Raw genomic sequence first — 19,340 nt, 5'->3', positions numbered from 1 at the left:
ATGTAGTGGACTAAACAATATTAGAAATGTACTTTACTTACATTGTTTTTCAATGACACCAAGTGTATATATCTATACTCTTTTACTGGCAAGGTGCACAACATTCCTTGATTATTTTGTTTGCATGGGTATCAAAACATCACCCCTGCAGTGGAAAAACAAGAAAAACACAGTAAATTCACCACAGAGCAACAACTGTGCCTCGGGTTCTATCTCAACTCGTATGTATTCCCATCTCCTGCTCTATTTCAGTCCTCGGGGTGTGTGCTGTGCTCACAAGAAGTAGTAATCTGATTTAATATGGCACCTCACCTGCCTGATGGTTACATCTGAAGAGGACAGGAAAACAGCAGCCATTATCTGATCCACCAACACGCTACTGTTAAGCCTAAAAATACACCGTAAAAATTCTCAAGTGTTAACTCTGAGAGTGAACAAATGGAACCAACTGGACCTGTACGCTTACGGGTCCATTCGGTTCCAAGTGTACGATCTCACAGTTAAGATACATGAATAGGAAGTTAGGAACTGTGCCCAGAAAGTTCTATTGTACAGCACAAGAGAGGCCTAGCGTGTTCGGCTAATCTCACACATCCAGCCTATCTTGTTGTGTCTGGGTAGCTCAGTAGGTACAGCTCTGCTTTGGACCACAAGTTCATGGGTTTGATCCTGGGCACCGCCAACTCAGCGTATGAGTAGCACGGCTTGAGTGCAGTTGTGTGGTATAAGTACTGGGAGCTGATGGTAGGTGTGGCGCTCCACCTCAGCATCCATCTCCCAGGGGTCTAGCGCATTGTAGCGGGGACTCGGCTGTTACCCACAATAAGCCACTCCCGACCACTACTTGCGAGCTGAGTTTTGTTTACTGTATACTAGGCCCATCTCATGTTTGTGCTCTACACTAAATATCTAAACATCACAAAAATATCATGAAAATATCACGGAAATGTGAGGGTCCTCCATTTTCAGGATAGGGTCAGGGACACTAGGGTTCAGTTGGTTAAGGAAGCGACCCATTGCATTTTCTCAATGAGGCCGGCGTCCTGCTCCCATTCTACTGTACAGTATGATTTGTATTTGTGCGGAGAATGAGACTTCAGCAGAATTAACGTGCAGATCAGCTGCCTTTCCCCTTGCCTTATATGGGTATGTATGTGTTGTTGGAATGTCCCATGGTGTGATACATGGTGACAACTGACTGGGAAGGACCTTTGACCCCTGCAGAGCTCTGGGTGAAACCCTGGTTCCTATCAGCTCCACGGGCTCATCCAGCTGGAACTAATGGAGAGAGATGCTGCAGTGCCGAGGCGGCTCAACGGGGCCTCGCTTTGACGCACAGCAGAAAAGTGTCATCCTGCTAAATTATATACCAACTTTCCCAAGTTCCAATTTTCTGGATGGTTTGCAATCCCCCCCATACACACAGAAAAAATATATACATTTGTACACTACACACCCACACACACCTGCATTCGCAAGCACGCACACACACACACACGCACACACGTACACACACACACAGACGCACGCACGCACGCACGCACGCACGCATACACACACAGACAGACACACACACACACACACACGGACACACACGGACACACAGTCACACACACACACACACACACACACACACACACACACACACACACACCACCACTTAATCAAACCTGAAAAGCACAGACATTTAAAGCAATCAAATGAATCACAAACACATACAGTACATACAGTATTTACCCATCATAAATTAGCATTGTGCAAATAGTCATACATACAAAAGTCTTTTAGCAACACAAAATATAATTTTAAGTTCTGCTTGAGCGTTCCCTTCTTTACAAATCATATTTTAATCTAATCAATTGTACTCAGCAGTAGTAAAAGAAGTACCACTATTAATGTTTACGCATGACGCTGACATGGAACCATGAGTGTTTAATGGAAAGATTCTATTTTGTTTGACGGTTTGGTTCTGTACCTCCACACACAGTCCCTATGAAGGGGACAAGGATGAGCATAAGGTGACACCCAAATGAAATCATCTCATTGTTGAAGTCCTGACGCCACTCGCTCATCCCCTGTGTCACGGACCTATTTTCTCTATGGAAAATAAATAACATTAGTCATCTTAGAATCATCTCATATAAGAATTATCCCAGCGATATTGTGAGGGGTGGCTCTGTATCGTTTACAATAGTCAGTCAGTCACTCATTTAATGCAATCTGTTTCTGGCGAAAATTGAATTAATTTGGTGGGGGTAACATTAGCATCAGTTGATATACTTCATATCCACAGTATGAGTCAACCTGCCTAATTAGTTTATTTTTGAAACACAGTTCTTATATGCCGTGAATCCGGGATATTAAACACGTATGGGAATTCAGAATGTGACCCAGGACAGGAATGCGTAAATTACGCCAGACTTTGCTGCTCTATACAGCTCAATGACATAACACTGACTTGAAGACCCATGCAGTCCGTTCAGGGTCAGTCTCACACTTGTGGACTTGGCACAGAGAGGATACATAACGGTATACAGTGCATGTCAGAACATAATGTGTGACATAATGGCTCTCTAGGGCTCGCATTGCAGGCCACTGAGGCCAGTGAGTCACACCACTTAAGCGTATTAAGTCCTGCATGCATGACAGAAAGGCCATTTTCAACGTGACAAGAAGAACACATTTCCTTGAATCAAAGAGCTATACTCTTGTGCAAGCGGTGACTTGATATTTTTGAGTCACAGTGTTTGGATTCATACTTCATGCACATTATGCCCTTGGGGTATACATACAGTAAGAGTTTTCTATCACCCATGTTTGTGATAATCAATGTGAGTGTACAGCTAAGCTACAACGTATCAGTTTTGTCACTTCCATGGCCTGCTGCGATGTCCGTACAGTATGCAAAGGAATGCAAAGGACCATACACAACACCTGGAACGTGTCAAATAATGTCTGATGACACACAACGTCCTCCTGAACCTACTCCCAAACGTTTTGCTTGAGAGCTAAAAAGTAATGTGATATCTCCCTGGGCTGGGACCCAAAGTAGTGATTTTGTTTTTATTTATTTTTTGAAATTACTTAGATTTTGTTGAGATTCATTGATATTCATTTGTAAAAAAATATATATATATACAGTATATATATATATATTTTTTTTTGTGAAGATTTTATGAAATAATAATGCCGTAATTGTATGGAACAAAAAAAGGGATATCTACATTCAAAATGGGTGACCCACTCTTGGCGAACCATTGACCTAATTGTACTTACTGCATGTTTACACATTAACAGTAATGGTAATATTCAAGGTTTTGTCCAATTTCATAAAACAAAACGACCCCAAAGTGTTTCCTGATACATCTTCTGATTAGCGTCATAACAATAGCTTATGGATAATTTTTCAAGCGCTAACCTCGTTAAATTGAATGTCTGTAGTACTAGGTAGGTATATAAGCCTCATGAAATGCTTGAATGTCTGTAGGTAGGTATACCGGTAAGCCTTTTGATAAGCCAGGAATGCCCTGGTGAGGAGGCAGCTGCCAAGTTCTCATGGGATGTGAACTATGAGAACACCTTATGATACGAGATATAGTCATGTTTAGAGAGGCTTATAGCCACTTAAACCCTATACCCTAGTTGACCGGATTCCCAAGGGCTCTATACTAGGGTATTATGTATCCTGTTGTCACTCTATACCCTATATATCTTTGCTGAAAGTAGCCGATCTACAAGCTCACAACAACGTATCGAAATGCAACGTTGTTGTGAGCTGGGAGGTCGGTTGCTATTTTCATCGAATGTTAGCCCCAGAACAGGGATGCCAAAGTTAAAGTTAGTCTCTTTCTGTTTCCATTCATGTGGAATGAATGGTAAGGGAAACGCATACAAATGTCTTGATTGAATTGTCTTCAGTTAGGTCCAGCAAGTCCAGCCATCGTTTATGTGTTTGTTTTGTGTGTATTCAACAATAACTCTTTTGTCTCCAGTACCACACAAAAAACCCACACATTTGATCCACAGCACGATTCAGAAGCCAAAGCAAAGACCCTGTTTTTTATGCATTATTGAAGTAGCTGAGGTCTCAGTTATTTAGTTTCTTATTATTTTACATGGCACATGTTGCTGTAAGTTGCTTGTGTTGATGTTGCGTGCAACATGCGGTGGTGTAGCGGCATGTGTCTCGTGTGTGTCACGAGCCTCCACACAAATCCATCCACATGGCTCTCAGCAGTCAGCATACATCCCACAGTTCAACATGGCCTTTTTGCAGCACGATTCATTCTCTGGCTGTGGCTGAGCGCTGCACTGTCCCACCGACACCAAGACTGTTCCCGAATAAACGACCGGACCAAGCCCAGCTCGTCACTGCCAGCCCCTCGCCTCGCCGCGTGGGCCTGTAGCGCCTCACTGGAGCCGAAACAAGAGGGGAAAAGGCCCTCCTTGGGGTTTCTTCAAAGATGTCTTGTTGCACTTTCAGAGGTGGCTCTCCCTGTTGGTGTTCTCCCTGGGAGGAGCCTCGTAGCACTGCGCCTTGTCCGTCAGAGAGATGTCCTCGACCAGCGTGCAGCTGCTGACCGCCCCCTTCCGGCAGTTGCGGCAGCTGGCCATGAGCGTGTGCTTCTCCTCCGGGTGGTTACAGAGAAGGTCGCCACAAGTAGCCGAGGTCGGGTGGCGAGGCAGCCCGGGGGCGTTGTGTAGCAGGCTGCCGCTCTTGCCACCAGGGGGGTGGCTGTACGTGTGGCGGTACTCTTCCTCAATGTTCCTCCCCAGCTTCCAGCGCTTCCACTTCTTCAGAACCTCCGACTGCACCTGCAGGGGGACAAGGAGACGAGAGTGGAGGTTGAGAGAGAGAAAGAGGTTGAATAATAACGGGTTGCGGAAAAAGTGAAGATTCCAATAAGTGGAAGGAAGTTGAGAGGAATGTAAAAAGACAGATTGAGGTGTGACTGACACAGATCGATGAGGAGACTCACCTCTTTGTTGACAAAACAGTACAGGATGGCCACCAGCAGACCCTGTGTGGACAACCAAACAACTTTCACAAACAATGCAATGCATAATGTGTTGTTATCTCATATTCACTCACAGCGTGGCTGTTGTTACGAGCGTGCCAAGAGACATTCCCCATACAGTGTAAACAAACACATTATTTTGGCTAAAAGCTGGCATGTATCGACTGTTTTGTTGAGAGGGACAGACTTTGGTCATCTGCCAAGCCCCCCCCCTGTCTCTTTCTCTCTCTCTCTCTCTCTCTCTCTCTACTGAGTCGCCCCAATGACTATAGCTGTGAAGTTGACATGTGTCAGCTCAGCTGCAGCACCACAACAAAAATGTCACCTTCACGACTCAGACCCCAGTTAACAGCTTGAAAAGCACTTCAGTTCATGTCACCTCTGCTCCTGACATCATGCAGATAACTACAGTCCCTTGTCAGAGGGAGCTCGATATATACACAGGGAGGAGAGACATGTGTCTCACATGCGGTCTCACCTGGAATGAGGTGAAGAAGAGGTCGACGAAGACCCTGGTGAGACGCAGGGCGAAGGTGGTCTGCGTGGACTCGTCTGTCACGAAGATGAACACCACCTGGTGGATGCCCAGCAGAGGGATGAGGGTGAGAGTCGACTTGGCCAACCTTGAAGATACGAGAGAGAGAGAGAGAGAGAGAGACACACACACACACACACACACACACACACACACACACACACACACACACACACACACACACACACACACACACACACAGAGAGACAGTAATTATCAGTTATCAGTGGTGGAAAAAGTACTCAATTTTTTTTTACTTGAGTAAGGTATAAAATACTCATTGTGCAGGATTTCAAAGGTTCAAAATGTATAAAAATTAAAAACATATTAAAGAAATTGCCGATCTACAAGCTCAAAATGCGTAACAAGCGTGTAGATCGGCTATTTTCAAACGTCTGAAATATACCTGGTTAGCTGAAAGACAGACTGACAGACATTTATAGATAGATAATCAAAATCTTCAAAGTAAACTAGTAAGTAATGTAGTGAAGTAAAAAGTACAATATTTGCCCCTGAGATGTAGTTCAGATGCAAAAAATATTGAAAACTGGAAATAGTCACGTAATATAAAGTAAACAGAAATGCCTAAAAATTGTACCTATAAGTACAGTAGCCTACTTGAGTACTTAGTTACTTTCCACCATGGGACAGAGAGTCATTATGGAATGTTATTACTGTATGTACAGACGAGGACATGAAACACAGCTTGGTTTCTGTTTCTCACCTGAACTTGTAGTCTGTGTATCTCATCTGATGCGCTCGCAATTTGGACACAAGTATTTTTATTATATGAACAAAGATGAGGAAGTTGACCTGCGGAAGAGACATACACAATATTGATACACATCTCAACATGCCCTTCACAATATCCACATGCAAGAGATGGCAAGTGGTTTCAGTATTTTACTTGATGTTGCTGGTCAACTTTATAATCATGATCACATCCGAGTGTGAGTATTATAAGGCTATAGGAGAGCTCACTAAATGTATTGCTGTTGAGATAAGGCAAACGATTTTAACAGCTTTGTTAATACAGTAATGTACTTGCTGTCCAGTGGCACGGCACAGCCACAGTTCTTTAACAATTAAATCCACGATGCGACCATGGCGTGAGTCCCTTGAAATAATGTATGCAACGGATTCTAGTTCTTGATTATTATGGAGTAAACAGTTATATGAATCATGTTGTGCAGGGTACCAGAGGGCAAGCTTGTACTTAGTGTGGGAAGAACGTGGGCTTTTATTTTAAACTTGAGACACACACACACGCACAAGCAAATGTGCACGCATGCACGCACACATGCACACATTCATCTTAACACAAAGTTTTCCTGACTTGTCAGTGTTCTAGGCACAAACTGATTCTCCATTATAGAAATCAATATGAGCTTTGGATTTACATACTGAGATTAATAATGCCTGTCAAGCTGTGTAATTCTGCCCCCACCCACATACACACACCCTGCTGTGTGCCCTTATTAACTGTTAATCTGCAGGCACATAGGTAAAGGGTGCTAAAGTGCTTTACAGAGTAAACAACTTAGGGCGGGCCATATATAGCGTCTCAGCGCTCTGAGCAGCAGAAAAACGAAAAAAACACTAAAACTAATAAAACATTATAAAAATAAATGTTTACTAATAAAAACCATAGCAAATCCGCTGAATAATCTAATTAAAAATAAATCAGAAAAAAAATATTCAAAACAAACAAAAACTAAACTAAAATTAAAAATCCAAAACTATTACAACCTTCGGTTATTCGTGACTCAACGAAGTCACCGCTGTCTCGCCCCCAAAAGGCATAATTGTGACTTATTGGGACAAGATTATGAGCAAACTGTGACTTGAAGGGGTGGGCAAATAAGGCACATATGAGTTACGATTCTGTCCCTATCAGGACATGACGCGAACGGCGCTGAGACGGCTCAATTTAACTTCGCAGCACTCGGCTCGGCAAGTCACAATATATGGGGGTGAGACAGTGTTGACCAAGTATAGCGGTATGTACGACACACACACACACACACACACACACACACACACACACACACACACACACACACACACACACACACACACACACACACACACACACACACACACACACACACACACACACACACACACACACACACACACACACACACACACACACACACACACACACTAGAAGTAGCCAAGCCTCCCCGTCTGTCCTGCAAGAATTCAAACACAGGAATTCCTGTGAGATACAGGCCACTTAGGTGGACTGATTGATTGCATGGAAAGTGTCAGGGATGTATGTGTGTAGCCGCCCCAGCATTGGCAGCCATGACAAATGTGACTTTTACATAAGAGAGTATGCAGCGTTGACCTTTATACAGATTTTTATGATGGGTTTCAGGTCAGATGAGGACAGTTGGTAGTTACTCTGCGGTCATTAAAACACAAAACATACTAGTGGCTTTTAATTAAGTACATACTATGTAATGGCAGTAAGACGCCCTGAGGGAGAGAAGCATGCACACATCCGCCTGGGTGACGGCAGACTGCTGGGCGATCGCTGGCGCTTTGGCATGGGGGGTCAGATCAACATATGGAATTCATTCTGTATACTGGCCATATGGAGTATGTCTTGAGTGTACAGTTTGATGAGGTCAGATCAACATGGAATGTCAGAACAGGTGAGCTCCATATATGGAGATCGAAGGGTGGCAGTAGGGGCAGTGTCTTGAGTGTACAGGGTTTGATGAGGGCCCAGGTAGGGCCGGGCCTTAATCTTCGGGGCTGTTGAGAACTCTAGTTTTCACCGGCTGCCAGGCACTAATAACTTTGGGGCGGGCCCGTCTAGAGTTTGAATGGACAGGTATCAGTCAACAGGCCCGTCTAGAGTTTGAATGGACAGGTATCAGTCAACAGGCCCGTCTAGAGTTTGAATGGACAGGTATCAGTCAAAAGGCCCGTCTAGAGTTTGAATGGACAGGTATCAGTCAACAGGCCCGTCTAAAGTTTGAATGGACAGGTATCAGTCAAAAGGCCCGTCTAGAGTTTGAATGGACAGGTATCAGTCAAAAGGGAGACATCGAAGAGGAAGGACGGGTGGGGTAGGATCAACATATGGAATGTCCGAACAGTCAGTGACGTGTCTCGAGGCGTGAGGGTCTGACGGCCATATATGGTGGCGTGATTGACGGAATGACGGATCGACGGACGGACAGGTTTTGCAGGTTTTCATAGTAATCTGCGACCTATGGTCGCAATAACTACATATAAGTACATGTAGTACTTATACATAGTATGTACTTAGCCATTAGTAGTCATTGTACATAATTATCCTAATGAGAACAGGCTCATGTAACACACAGTGTTCAGCGTCTTGGTTAAAAGCAGCTATAGAAATGCAGACCATTTACCAAAGATCCCCTAAATGCCAGCAACGCTCACTGCTGTTGTGATCGGAGACAAAAGGCCATAATGATATCCTAATGAACTCCATTAATCACCGCACATGCACGATGTGCCACCATTATTCTCAACATTATTGTATATATTATATCGGGTGGAAAATACCATAATTTGTGCAGACAAGAGATGCGAGAGAGAGGAGGAAAGACCAAAGAACGCTCATAAAGATGTGTGTGCGTGTGCATGTGTGTGAGGGAGACTTACCACAACTGCCAGCAAAATGGGGGAACGGATGATCCACCAATAATGCATGTTTATATTTTGCACCCAGCACCTATAACCAAAGCATTGAAGAAACATCAATGAGCGTATACAGTATATACATCTTGATATCAATGTAGTGGGACTGATGATAGATTAGGTATGAGTATGACTATTGACAATTGCTGCTTTGGACAGATAGAGGCATTCGCACTCGCAGTTCATTTCACTCAGACAAATGATTTCAGAAAACTCATTCACTTTAGTGTAATGCAGAGAGATCTCCACCCAGTGCAATCCTCTGTGTTAATTTAATTCATTCGTAATCCTCTCAGAGAGTAAGTAACACTTACGATTTTACAGCGCATAATTGTGTGTCACTGGTTTAAGAGAGCCACTATCCACTCTACTGCTGCAGGGTGTGCTTTGCGTAGACAGCATAATGGAAGTTTCATTATATCTCTCATTGTGGCCTGCTTGCAAGCAGACTGTTCGGCCAATAATCATTAACATTGCTTGTCATTATTCGGCTTCCAGAGTGACCAAGATAAACATCGGTGCCCTGTGATCAGTGTTGATTTTGTCGACCAAAACTATAACGAAACATGTGCAGCATCTTTTTTCACTGACAAAAACGAGATTAAAACTAAGCTGTGATGACTTAAACTAAGACTAAATGAAAACAGCTATTGTGAGCTTGTAGAGCGACTATTTTCAGAGTAACCAAGTGTAAATCAGCGATTACGACGCCATCAAGGCCCGCCAAAATACATTTTTGGCGACAAAACATTTCAGATGACAAAAATATTACTCAAACTAAATGAAATTGTATTCAAAAGACTATGACTAAAACTACAACTAAATCAAATGTCTTAGCTACAGTATAGGCTACTGCTACCCAAGTAGCACACATGAATTGAAGAAGATTGCCTCCAGTTTTTGGGCAGAGCACAGAGTCAACAATCAACATTATCAGCTACAATTTGAGAGAGAGAGAGAGAGAGAGATGGTGCACACGGGCAGATCAGCCGACGCAAAGACGTGTTGTGAGTTGATTTGGAGCAGCTACATGTATCATTCCGTCTTTGCAACATCATGTCGCTGGCTTGCAATGACAATGAATGGTAGACAGCATTGTTTAATCTGCCCGTGTGAACGCAACAAGAGAGAGAGAGAGAGAGAGAGGGAGAGAGAGCAAAGAGCAAAGACTTGATTTAATTTAACTCCAAGAGAGAAAATGAACAACTTTGGAGACTTACTCTTGATTTTCATACATATATTTAACTATCACCCAGGGCACCAGGACTATTAGTGGTGTGCCTGTAAATGAAGAGAAAGAAATACATGGAAAAACTGTCTAAATGCAAAACAGTTTTTCTATTCGAAGTTATCATACAACCTAAAGTTAATTGCTATCCCTCAAATGATTAGACCAGACACGCGCACGCATGCAAGTACGCACGCATGCAAGCACACACACACACACACACACACACACACACACACACATGCGTGCATGCACACACACACAAACACACACACACACACACACACACACACACACACACACACACACACACACACACACACACACACGGATAGCAGCTCACCCCAGCCAATGCACAGGTATATGTTGAAGTAATTCCTCTCGGTGAAGACAGTGATGACCAAGAGGTTATGGAGGTATATTCCTTCCACCAGTAGCCAGTAGCTGTTGGCCATGATGCTGTACTGCATCATCACCAGGGCAATGCGACACGCCACCATCGTCTGCAGCATGGAACACGCACAGCAGCATGTCACCTTATATGGTCAACACTGAACTGAATTCTGCTGAATTAAGTTCAAACTATTGTGAGATTACATTATTAATATTCTGATTATTCTGATTCTGATTATTATTTATTAATACATCTATTAATACCTGAGGCAGATTCTAATGTCTTCTAAATGTTCTTCTAGAATAAATAAAAACGTAAATAAGTAAGTAAGTAAGTAAGTAAGTAAGTAAGTAAATAAATAAATAAATAAATAAATAAATAAATAAATAAATAAATAAATAAATAAATAAATAAAATTAGTTAAAGGAATATATACTTTACAGGCTAATGACCTCATTGCTGACCGCCACCTCCACCGGATAGACGGGCGCCCTGGGGAAGCCCAGCTGGTCACTGCTGATGTCGTCGTGGGTCAGGATCTTCAGGTTGGGCGCCTCCAGCAGGGCGTCCTTGATGAGGATGGACATCGCTCGCAGGATGAAGGAGGCGAACAGGTTCATGTGGATGTTGTTCCTCATGCAGTGGAGCTTCCTGGTTAACGACAGTTAACCATCAAAGTCTAAATCTACAGAGTAACTATAGTCACTAAAGTTTTCAAATAAATGTAGTGTAGTAAAAGTACACTATTTTCCTCTGGGTGCAAATACCTCAAAATTGTACTTAAGTACAGTATACTTAAGTAAATGTACTTCCCAATGTTACTTTCCACCACTGCAAACAAGGGCTTTTTACTACTTTTCTTTGGTTCAATATGTTTTTAACCAGCACACAGACACTGATTTATGCAAAACTAAAACTAAACTACAACCTACAAAAATGGAGTTAGGTGGTTTCCCCCCGACAGCAACAAATTATTCCTTTGCCAAATAACACTTTTCTCAGGATATGGAAGTATTTCTTGACAACCCTGCAGTCTTACGTAAAGGCTAAAATTAGTAACTTAGCATGTTATGTACAGTAGACAGATGCCATGTCATTTGTAGACCTGGCATTCTATAGTGTGTATATAGTTTCAATGTACAGGTTATAGATTTGTCGATATTATACTGCTTAAACTGATGATCGGTTCTTGGTTAACCTATGATCTTAAATTACTACGTCTATGCATTTGATGTATTACCTTGTGTTTTCCTTGCATACTGTAAATCGCTCTGTATTAAGAGCCTAAATTGTACATTTCTGGTTCTTAAGCATTTTTGTTTTGTTTATGTTTACAGCAAGCATCTGAGTGTGTCTTATAGATTCTACAGTAAAATCAACCTTGTTACATCCCAAGAACTGTAATATTTTATTAATTCATTTTTTTCATTAGTTTGTCTGTACTATACTTAACTATACCAAAATTTGAATCAGCAACTCAAGAAATATTGAATGTTATTTTCAACAGTTAGCGTTACCTGAAGCATATTAGGATGCCCAGTGCCAACACCAAGGCAACCAGCGACAAGGAGTAACCCACACTGTATATGATCCGAAATGGGCTGAGGAACTGTCCATAGAACTACACACACACACACACACACACACACACACACACACACACACACACATTTTAGAACATTTGAACAGAATCACTGATAAGATTGATTCTAACAATGATTATACTGCATCACGTTCTCAAACAATTGGTTTGTGCAGACCTTTTATTCTTTTAAACTGTTACTCTGTGTCCAGAACCAGTGACAAACTAGATGTGCGTAACCCATTTCTGAACAAACCAACAAGTGTTAGAAACCAGAAACCAGACAGCCTCAACAATAACTTCCCGCATATTCTTACCAGGCTGGGTTCATCGGTAGATTCACACTCGCTGCTATTCCTCTTAGGCAGCCATTGGCCATTTGCGTCACATTGCTGGTACTCCATTCCATGCTGGACTAAAACACACACACACACACACACACACATACACACACACACACACACACACACACACACACACACACACACACGTACACATACACACATACACACACACACACACACACACACACACACACATACACACGCACGCACGCACGTACACACATACACGCACACCCCACTGTAATTACTGTACATGTTTTTCCTTTTTTCCCCTTTCTTTAATGATGATTTCATAGATATTTGTACGTCTTTAAATCTTCTGATGAATTGAAAATGGAGGAATGTATGATTGAAAGAATGGACCATTGTAAAGTGCTTTGAGTAAGCACATGCATAGAAAAGCATTGCAAAATGCATTCCATTATTATCATTATGACCCTGATGTAAACAAGTCTTGGTGCTTTTTCTGGTTTCATCCTCATAGCGGTTTTTGTATTGAAATGTACCCATTCTACAAACTGTTATTTTGAATCAATCAATCAAAGCCATCATTCACTACACAGCGTATTATTTGGGAGTAATAAATTGGCCTCAAGGCAGTGACTGCAGCCACATCCAATTCGTTTCTCAGTGTCCACACTGTTATTTGCATTCTGATGATGTTGACCTACAGTATCTGCATCGGTTCTTCTAATTCTATGGTGTGTTGCTCGCCGAAAATAGCCGATCTACGACAAGCTCACAACAAGTAAGTGTCCGAGTGTCCAGACTGAGACCAGTGTCCATACTAAGACCAAACAGAATTGATAACCATTTCAAGCCACCTAGAAATGTGCTTCGAATCTTCGAATCTGATTCACAAAGATCAGTTTTCGTGTATGTGTGTGTGTGTGTGTGTGTGTGTGTGTGTGTGTGTGTGTGTGTGTGTGTGTGTGTGTGTGTGTGTGTGTGTGTGTGTGTGTGTGTTTTTCCCAGGCCAAAAATCGGATTTGGGCTGCAAGTCTGAATCTCATCCAAGACACTTACCTTTGTGGTGCCATGGCAAGTACCACGGACATGACACGCTGACCGTGGTGTTGGGCTGTCCATCAGGCCAGCACACGTAATTGTCAAATGTCCTGTTGCACACAAGGCCTAGGGAGAAAGAACACACGCATAAGTGGTTTGAAATACCCCTTTATACCAGCTCTCAACTCAGTATTCTTCCGGGAAGAATACTGAGTTGGGACTACACCAGTCTGGTGTGGTCTACGGAGTGAAAGTCTAGACATATTTTCTTTGAGGTGATTCATCTTGGCTTCAGAGGATCAAGGTATAAAGGTTGACCTTCAGATATCCAGTAAGAAGAAATGACTGTTGAGAATGTCTTCTCAACAGTTTGGAACAATGCCAGATGATGAACAGTGGAGATGTATAGTGTGTAATGAGGTGGCCAGTTGGGTTGGGTTTGAATGATTAGATGCTATAGTGCTCGCCCAGTAGTCTGCCGTCACCCAGGTGGATGCGTGCACGCCACCGCGCCCTTTAGGGCAAGGTCGCTTCTCGCCCTCAGGGCATCTTACTGGTTATTATTATTATTACCAGTAAGACCTTGCATCCGCCTTGGTGACGGAAAACTGCTGGGCGAGCGCTGGCGCTTTGACATGGGTCAGATCAACATGGAATTAATTCTGTACTGGCCATATATGGAGTGTGTCTTGAGTGTACAGGGTTTGATGGGGTCAGATCAACATTATGGAATGTCAGAACAGGTCAGCTCCATATATGGAGATATAAGGGTGGCAGCGGGACAGGGTTTGATGAGGGCCCAGATAGGCCCGGGCCTTAATTTTCGGGCCTGTTGAGAACAATAGTTTTTTCCGGCTGGCGGGCGCAGCTGCACTAATAACTTTGGGGCGGGCCTGTCTAAAGTTTGAATGGACAGGTATCAGTCAAAAGGGAGACATGGAATGGGTGCATGGGGAAGGATCAACATATGGAATGTCAGAACAGGTCAGCTCCATATATGGAGATTTAAGGGTTTGGGGTTTGAGGTCAGATGTAGAGTTGCTGGCCGGCTCCATATATGCAGATCTAGGTGATGATCCAGTCTTCTCCATGTATGGCTATCCAGGGTTTGATGAGGTCAGTGTCATGATCTTCATATATGGAGATGGCCATATAGGGAGCGTGTCACAAGGCATGATGGACTGACAACCATATATGGTGGCGTGACGTGTCACGAGGTGGGAGGGATGACAACCATATATGGTGGCGTGACGTGTCACGAGGTGGGAGGGATGACAGCCATATATGGTGGTGTGATGGACGGAATGACGGACGGACTGACAGGTTTTGCAGGTTTTCATAGTAATCTGCAAGTAACCTAACCGGCTCGTACCTCAGACCTCGAAGAAAAGTCTACAATATATTGTGGTAAACCAGAAACCGTGTGCAGACATTTTTATTAACATTATTTAGTTCTTTCCTCGTCTCTCTCACTCTTGTCTGCACAAATGTATTTCTCGCTGCGTCGCAGACAAGCCACTTTCCTACAGGCTTCTCGCATCCCACCTCCACCCTTTCAGCTCCATAGTAGTCTTTTCCCTGCTCCCCTAAAAGGAGGCTTAATGGCATGAGAAAACACACATTTACATCGCTATAAAGTGGAACAAAACGATCAAAACAAAACTCTCTTTTCTCTCCTACTCTCTCTCCCATTTCTCAGATTCCTGCTGGGGGTGACAGTCCAGCCCCATTTAATTAATTGTGTATAATAAGTTCCCACTACTGATTAGAAGTATATCTCCGGGTATAATATGTTGTTCCCAGTACTACTATACACTAGTATACACTAAAGATTCTGCATTCACACTGGGTACATTTTCGTTTTAATATCAACAGATTACTGTATTGAAATTTTGGCATTTAGCCATAATAGCCACTTTTTGAGGGGTGCCAGCCCCTCCTATGCCCAGCTTTACGGGTTTGTGTGAACACAAACATTGGCTTGTGATTGGCTGATCACCCCATAGCGATGATTTGATTGGCTGAGCAAAGTACATATTGAAGATACGTACAAGTGAGGGCAGAAAAGTGCCAAAGGTGATTGGCCGGAATGACTTTTGTGATGATTACATTGGCTGAGCACGGAATGTGGTGTATGATGATGTATGATGATAAGAGCGCCCTCACATTTTAATCTATATGATGGCTATACAGTATGTTATGCTCACCCGTGCTCAGGGGGTCTCGGCTGGTGTTACGCAGGCACTCCTCCTTGTATAAGTTCCAGCTGTCCACCAACTTACCCAGGATAGCAGCAGGGGACACCTGAGGCAATGGAGCACACATGATGAGCATGCTGCGTGGCAACACATACTGTAGTTCTATTAGTTGTATGAAAGACACAAACGCACGGACGCATGCACGCACCCACACGCACACGCACACACACACACACACACACACACACACACACACACACACACACACACACACACACACACACACACACACACACACACACACACACACACACACACACACACACACACCTTTGGACATACAAGGTTTCCGTTTGATGATGATGATATGATACCAAGTGGTTAATTAGTTTGAAAGTACTTTGTGTTACAGCTCACAGTAATGAGGGGGGAAGGGGAACCCATCAAGGTGACAGACACATGACATGTCTCTGATGGGATTTCCGTATGGGAAGTCCATGGTCTGCATGTTTAGTGTGACACCACTGCTCTCTGGTCTGTCTCAGAGGGGGGTGGGCTGGAGAAACACTGCTCTCTGGTCTGTCTCAGAGGGTGGTGGGCTGGAGAAACAACACCTCTGCTCTCTGGTCTGTCTCAGAGGACGGTGGGCTGGAGAAACAACACCTCTGCCCACACTCCAAATGCCAGCCATTCACGGGGGAGCTAAGCTTATCCCTGTCACGATACGTGACGTTTTCTGTTGTGCATTTGTTTTGTAGTATTTTTGGTCCCTTGGTTTCCTCTGTTGCTTTTGATACCTGTATTTACCAGTACCATGATTACCCCAGTGTTTCCACCTTGTCTTGTTAGTCTTTTAGCCAATCATTGTGTTGATTATCTGTTGAGTTCACCTGTGTCTTTGTGTATTTATACTCCCCTGGTTTTTCATTTCCTTTGTCAGATCATTGTTGTATGTTAAGTGTGATGTTGCCTTGTATCCTGGATTTTGGAATAAACCCTCTAGCATTTAGACTTCTCTGCCTCTGCGCCTTCCTGTTCTGCACTTGGGTCCTACCTTATTGATTCACACCGTGACAATCCCGACCTACTGGAAGACGATGGTGTCTTGTGGGGAAGTAGTGGGGACTCGGGAGTATGCATGCATGCATGTATGTGTGCACACGCAGGCAGGTTTATTTATATATTTATTATATATTTTTTGTTCTCTACATGTTGACTAAACTTGACACTTTTGTTATCAGCCTCTGGTTCTGTTCATTCTCAACCCATACCAACTTGTGGAACCTACCGTGTTCAGCACATTGTCCAGCATATAAGTATATGGTTAATTCTATGGTTAATGTGTTTGTATAGGATCCCTCACTCCTATTTGTGAGGGTGGTGTAATTTCATTAAAAGTAATTCAACAAAAAAAGTATAACACACACAAATGCTGTACATTGCATTAAACAGTGCTGCCGGGCGGGTCTTTGCCAGGCAGGTCTTTGTGCAACCGCTACGGGATTTAGATATAGGCGTGACAAACGCCCACGGGCACAACACCAGACCTCATTTCCCCCAGATTCGGGACAAACTTAGGTAATAAATGTAGTTTAGTTCTAGGGTGAAGAAGGGGGTGTCATGCACCCCTGACCGCCTGGAGATGTACTTCTAATCAGTGTTTCTAGACTGGAAAACATTTGTACAGAATTATGAGATTAAAACGTCAAAATGTCCATATTTTCACTATAAATCAGCCAATATTCTTAAAGTGATCTCATGTACCTGTGGCAATGTGGCATGCTGGTATGCAGTTGAGTGCTGCCATTACAATATAATCAAACTTTTACCAATTATGTTAGGGAATTTATATGCGATGCAGTGATATGCAAGATTGTTGTCAGAACAGGTCAGCTTGTGGTGAATTATCCGCATGCTGTCTGAATGGCAGCCTCTGGTGGACATTTCCCATTCCCTGCATCCACAATGACAGGTGTTTGCCATAACACCACTCAACTCAATGACCAATGACAGTTTAGGTGTGCCCTATATAAGCCATCACTCACTCCACAGCCCTCACTCAGTCTCCAGCCTTCACACAGGCAACATGCAATGCAGAACCTGCAGCTCTCACTGAGTACCCTACAACACCATGAGTACCCTACAACACCTCACTGAGTACCCTACAACACCACTCTGAGTACCCTACAACACCACTCTGCAGCCGTGCATCCTTGACCAATGTAAGCCCTTGATGTTCTGTATTGACCTGATGTATTCTATGTTGATCACTTTGCCATACTATTCACATAATTATGTTCTAGTGTATAAATGCCCAGTGTACCTGTTTATACACATCCATTCTGTTGCCATATGTTCTGAGCTATATTTGATTTACTTGTCATTCATATGGTCCTTTATTGTCATGCTATAGTTAATATGTATTCCATTTCTTATAGCTTGCTTGTAGAAACCATGGCTCACTGAAGACAATAAACGACTATTCTGTTGAAATATACCTTGGTGTCACATATACTCTCTCTGACCGGAGAAACTTGGGGATCAGTTCACATCCAACAAACTATAACCAGCAGATAATATTTATTACTTATTGTACAAAGTAGCCAACTTTTTAGCCATCTGAAAAATAATAGCTTCCTTCACCAATGTGTTCATAAGGTGTCTACTAACGCCTTTCAATTACTTCCTACCCTGGGAAATGTGGGAGCCAATCAGAAGTTGAAAAGGCCTGGTGTGAAAAACTGGAAAAATATAAATTGCCTAATATGAGATTAGGACTTCTACAGTAACTAGGTGCTGAATTAATTCAAACCATTTAGCGTTTAGTATGACTCCGTGGCCAGATAATTGACCATGCCTGCGCCCTACAGTTCACCCGCTTCAAATGCCTAATCACCAGTAGATTACTTATCAAGACCATGCAATGGTGTGTGTGTGTGTGTGTGTGTGTGTGTGTGTGTGTGTGTGCTCACCTGGATGCTGGGGGAGACAGTGAGTATTGCCAAAAGGAGGAAGCCCTGTGACATCCCTCAGTCCTGCTGTTGATGCTGGGAGGGGAAGTGAGGGATGAGGCGCGGGGCTTCACCTCATAGGGGGGCTTATCTAGGCTCACCACACTGCCTGGACAACACACAGACACACACAACCCGTCATCAATCATGTCGTTAGTATATAACAAAGGATCACAACAGGAAAAAAAGGCAGTCAGATCTGTCACAACACGGGCAGGTATTCCGCGTTTGGCCTGGGACCAATGTTTAAAAGCATGTACGTTTTGTTTTCCCTGCTGGAGACTAGTTCCATGGAATGGAACCCAGTCCAGTTCAGAGAATAGCCCTCGAGAGTGAGC

At 43.2% G+C, this 19,340-nt stretch overlaps 1 protein-coding gene across 2 annotated transcripts in view; it reads right to left on the bottom strand.

The window, feature by feature from the left end:
• Positions 1-1,594: 1,594 nt before the first annotated feature.
• gcgra (glucagon receptor a) overlaps positions 1,595-19,340 on the bottom strand; it is a 51,416-nt gene continuing 33,670 nt past the window's right edge. For both annotated transcript variants that reach the window (XM_080775476.1, XM_080775477.1), the window contains exons 2-14: positions 18,964-19,111; positions 16,001-16,097; positions 13,812-13,919; positions 12,759-12,856; positions 12,377-12,480; positions 11,312-11,510; positions 10,809-10,968; positions 10,458-10,518; positions 9,202-9,271; positions 6,278-6,366; positions 5,497-5,641; positions 4,980-5,021; positions 1,595-4,815 (exon numbers count right to left, since the gene is read on the bottom strand). In XM_080775476.1, coding sequence (XP_080631602.1) covers positions 4,480-4,815; positions 4,980-5,021; positions 5,497-5,641; positions 6,278-6,366; positions 9,202-9,271; positions 10,458-10,518; positions 10,809-10,968; positions 11,312-11,510; positions 12,377-12,480; positions 12,759-12,856; positions 13,812-13,919; positions 16,001-16,097; positions 18,964-19,017 — 1,563 coding nt within the window. In that variant the 5' untranslated portion in view covers positions 19,018-19,111 and the 3' untranslated portion in view covers positions 1,595-4,479. The remainder of the gene's footprint in view (positions 4,816-4,979; positions 5,022-5,496; positions 5,642-6,277; positions 6,367-9,201; positions 9,272-10,457; positions 10,519-10,808; positions 10,969-11,311; positions 11,511-12,376; positions 12,481-12,758; positions 12,857-13,811; positions 13,920-16,000; positions 16,098-18,963; positions 19,112-19,340) is intronic.

The sequence above is a fragment of the Protomyctophum bolini genome, assembly GCF_963924005.1.
Source record: "Protomyctophum bolini genome assembly, chromosome: 11".
Taxonomy (NCBI): Eukaryota; Metazoa; Chordata; class Actinopteri; order Myctophiformes; family Myctophidae; genus Protomyctophum; species Protomyctophum bolini.
This window is presented reverse-complemented; position numbering and strand designations above follow the sequence as displayed.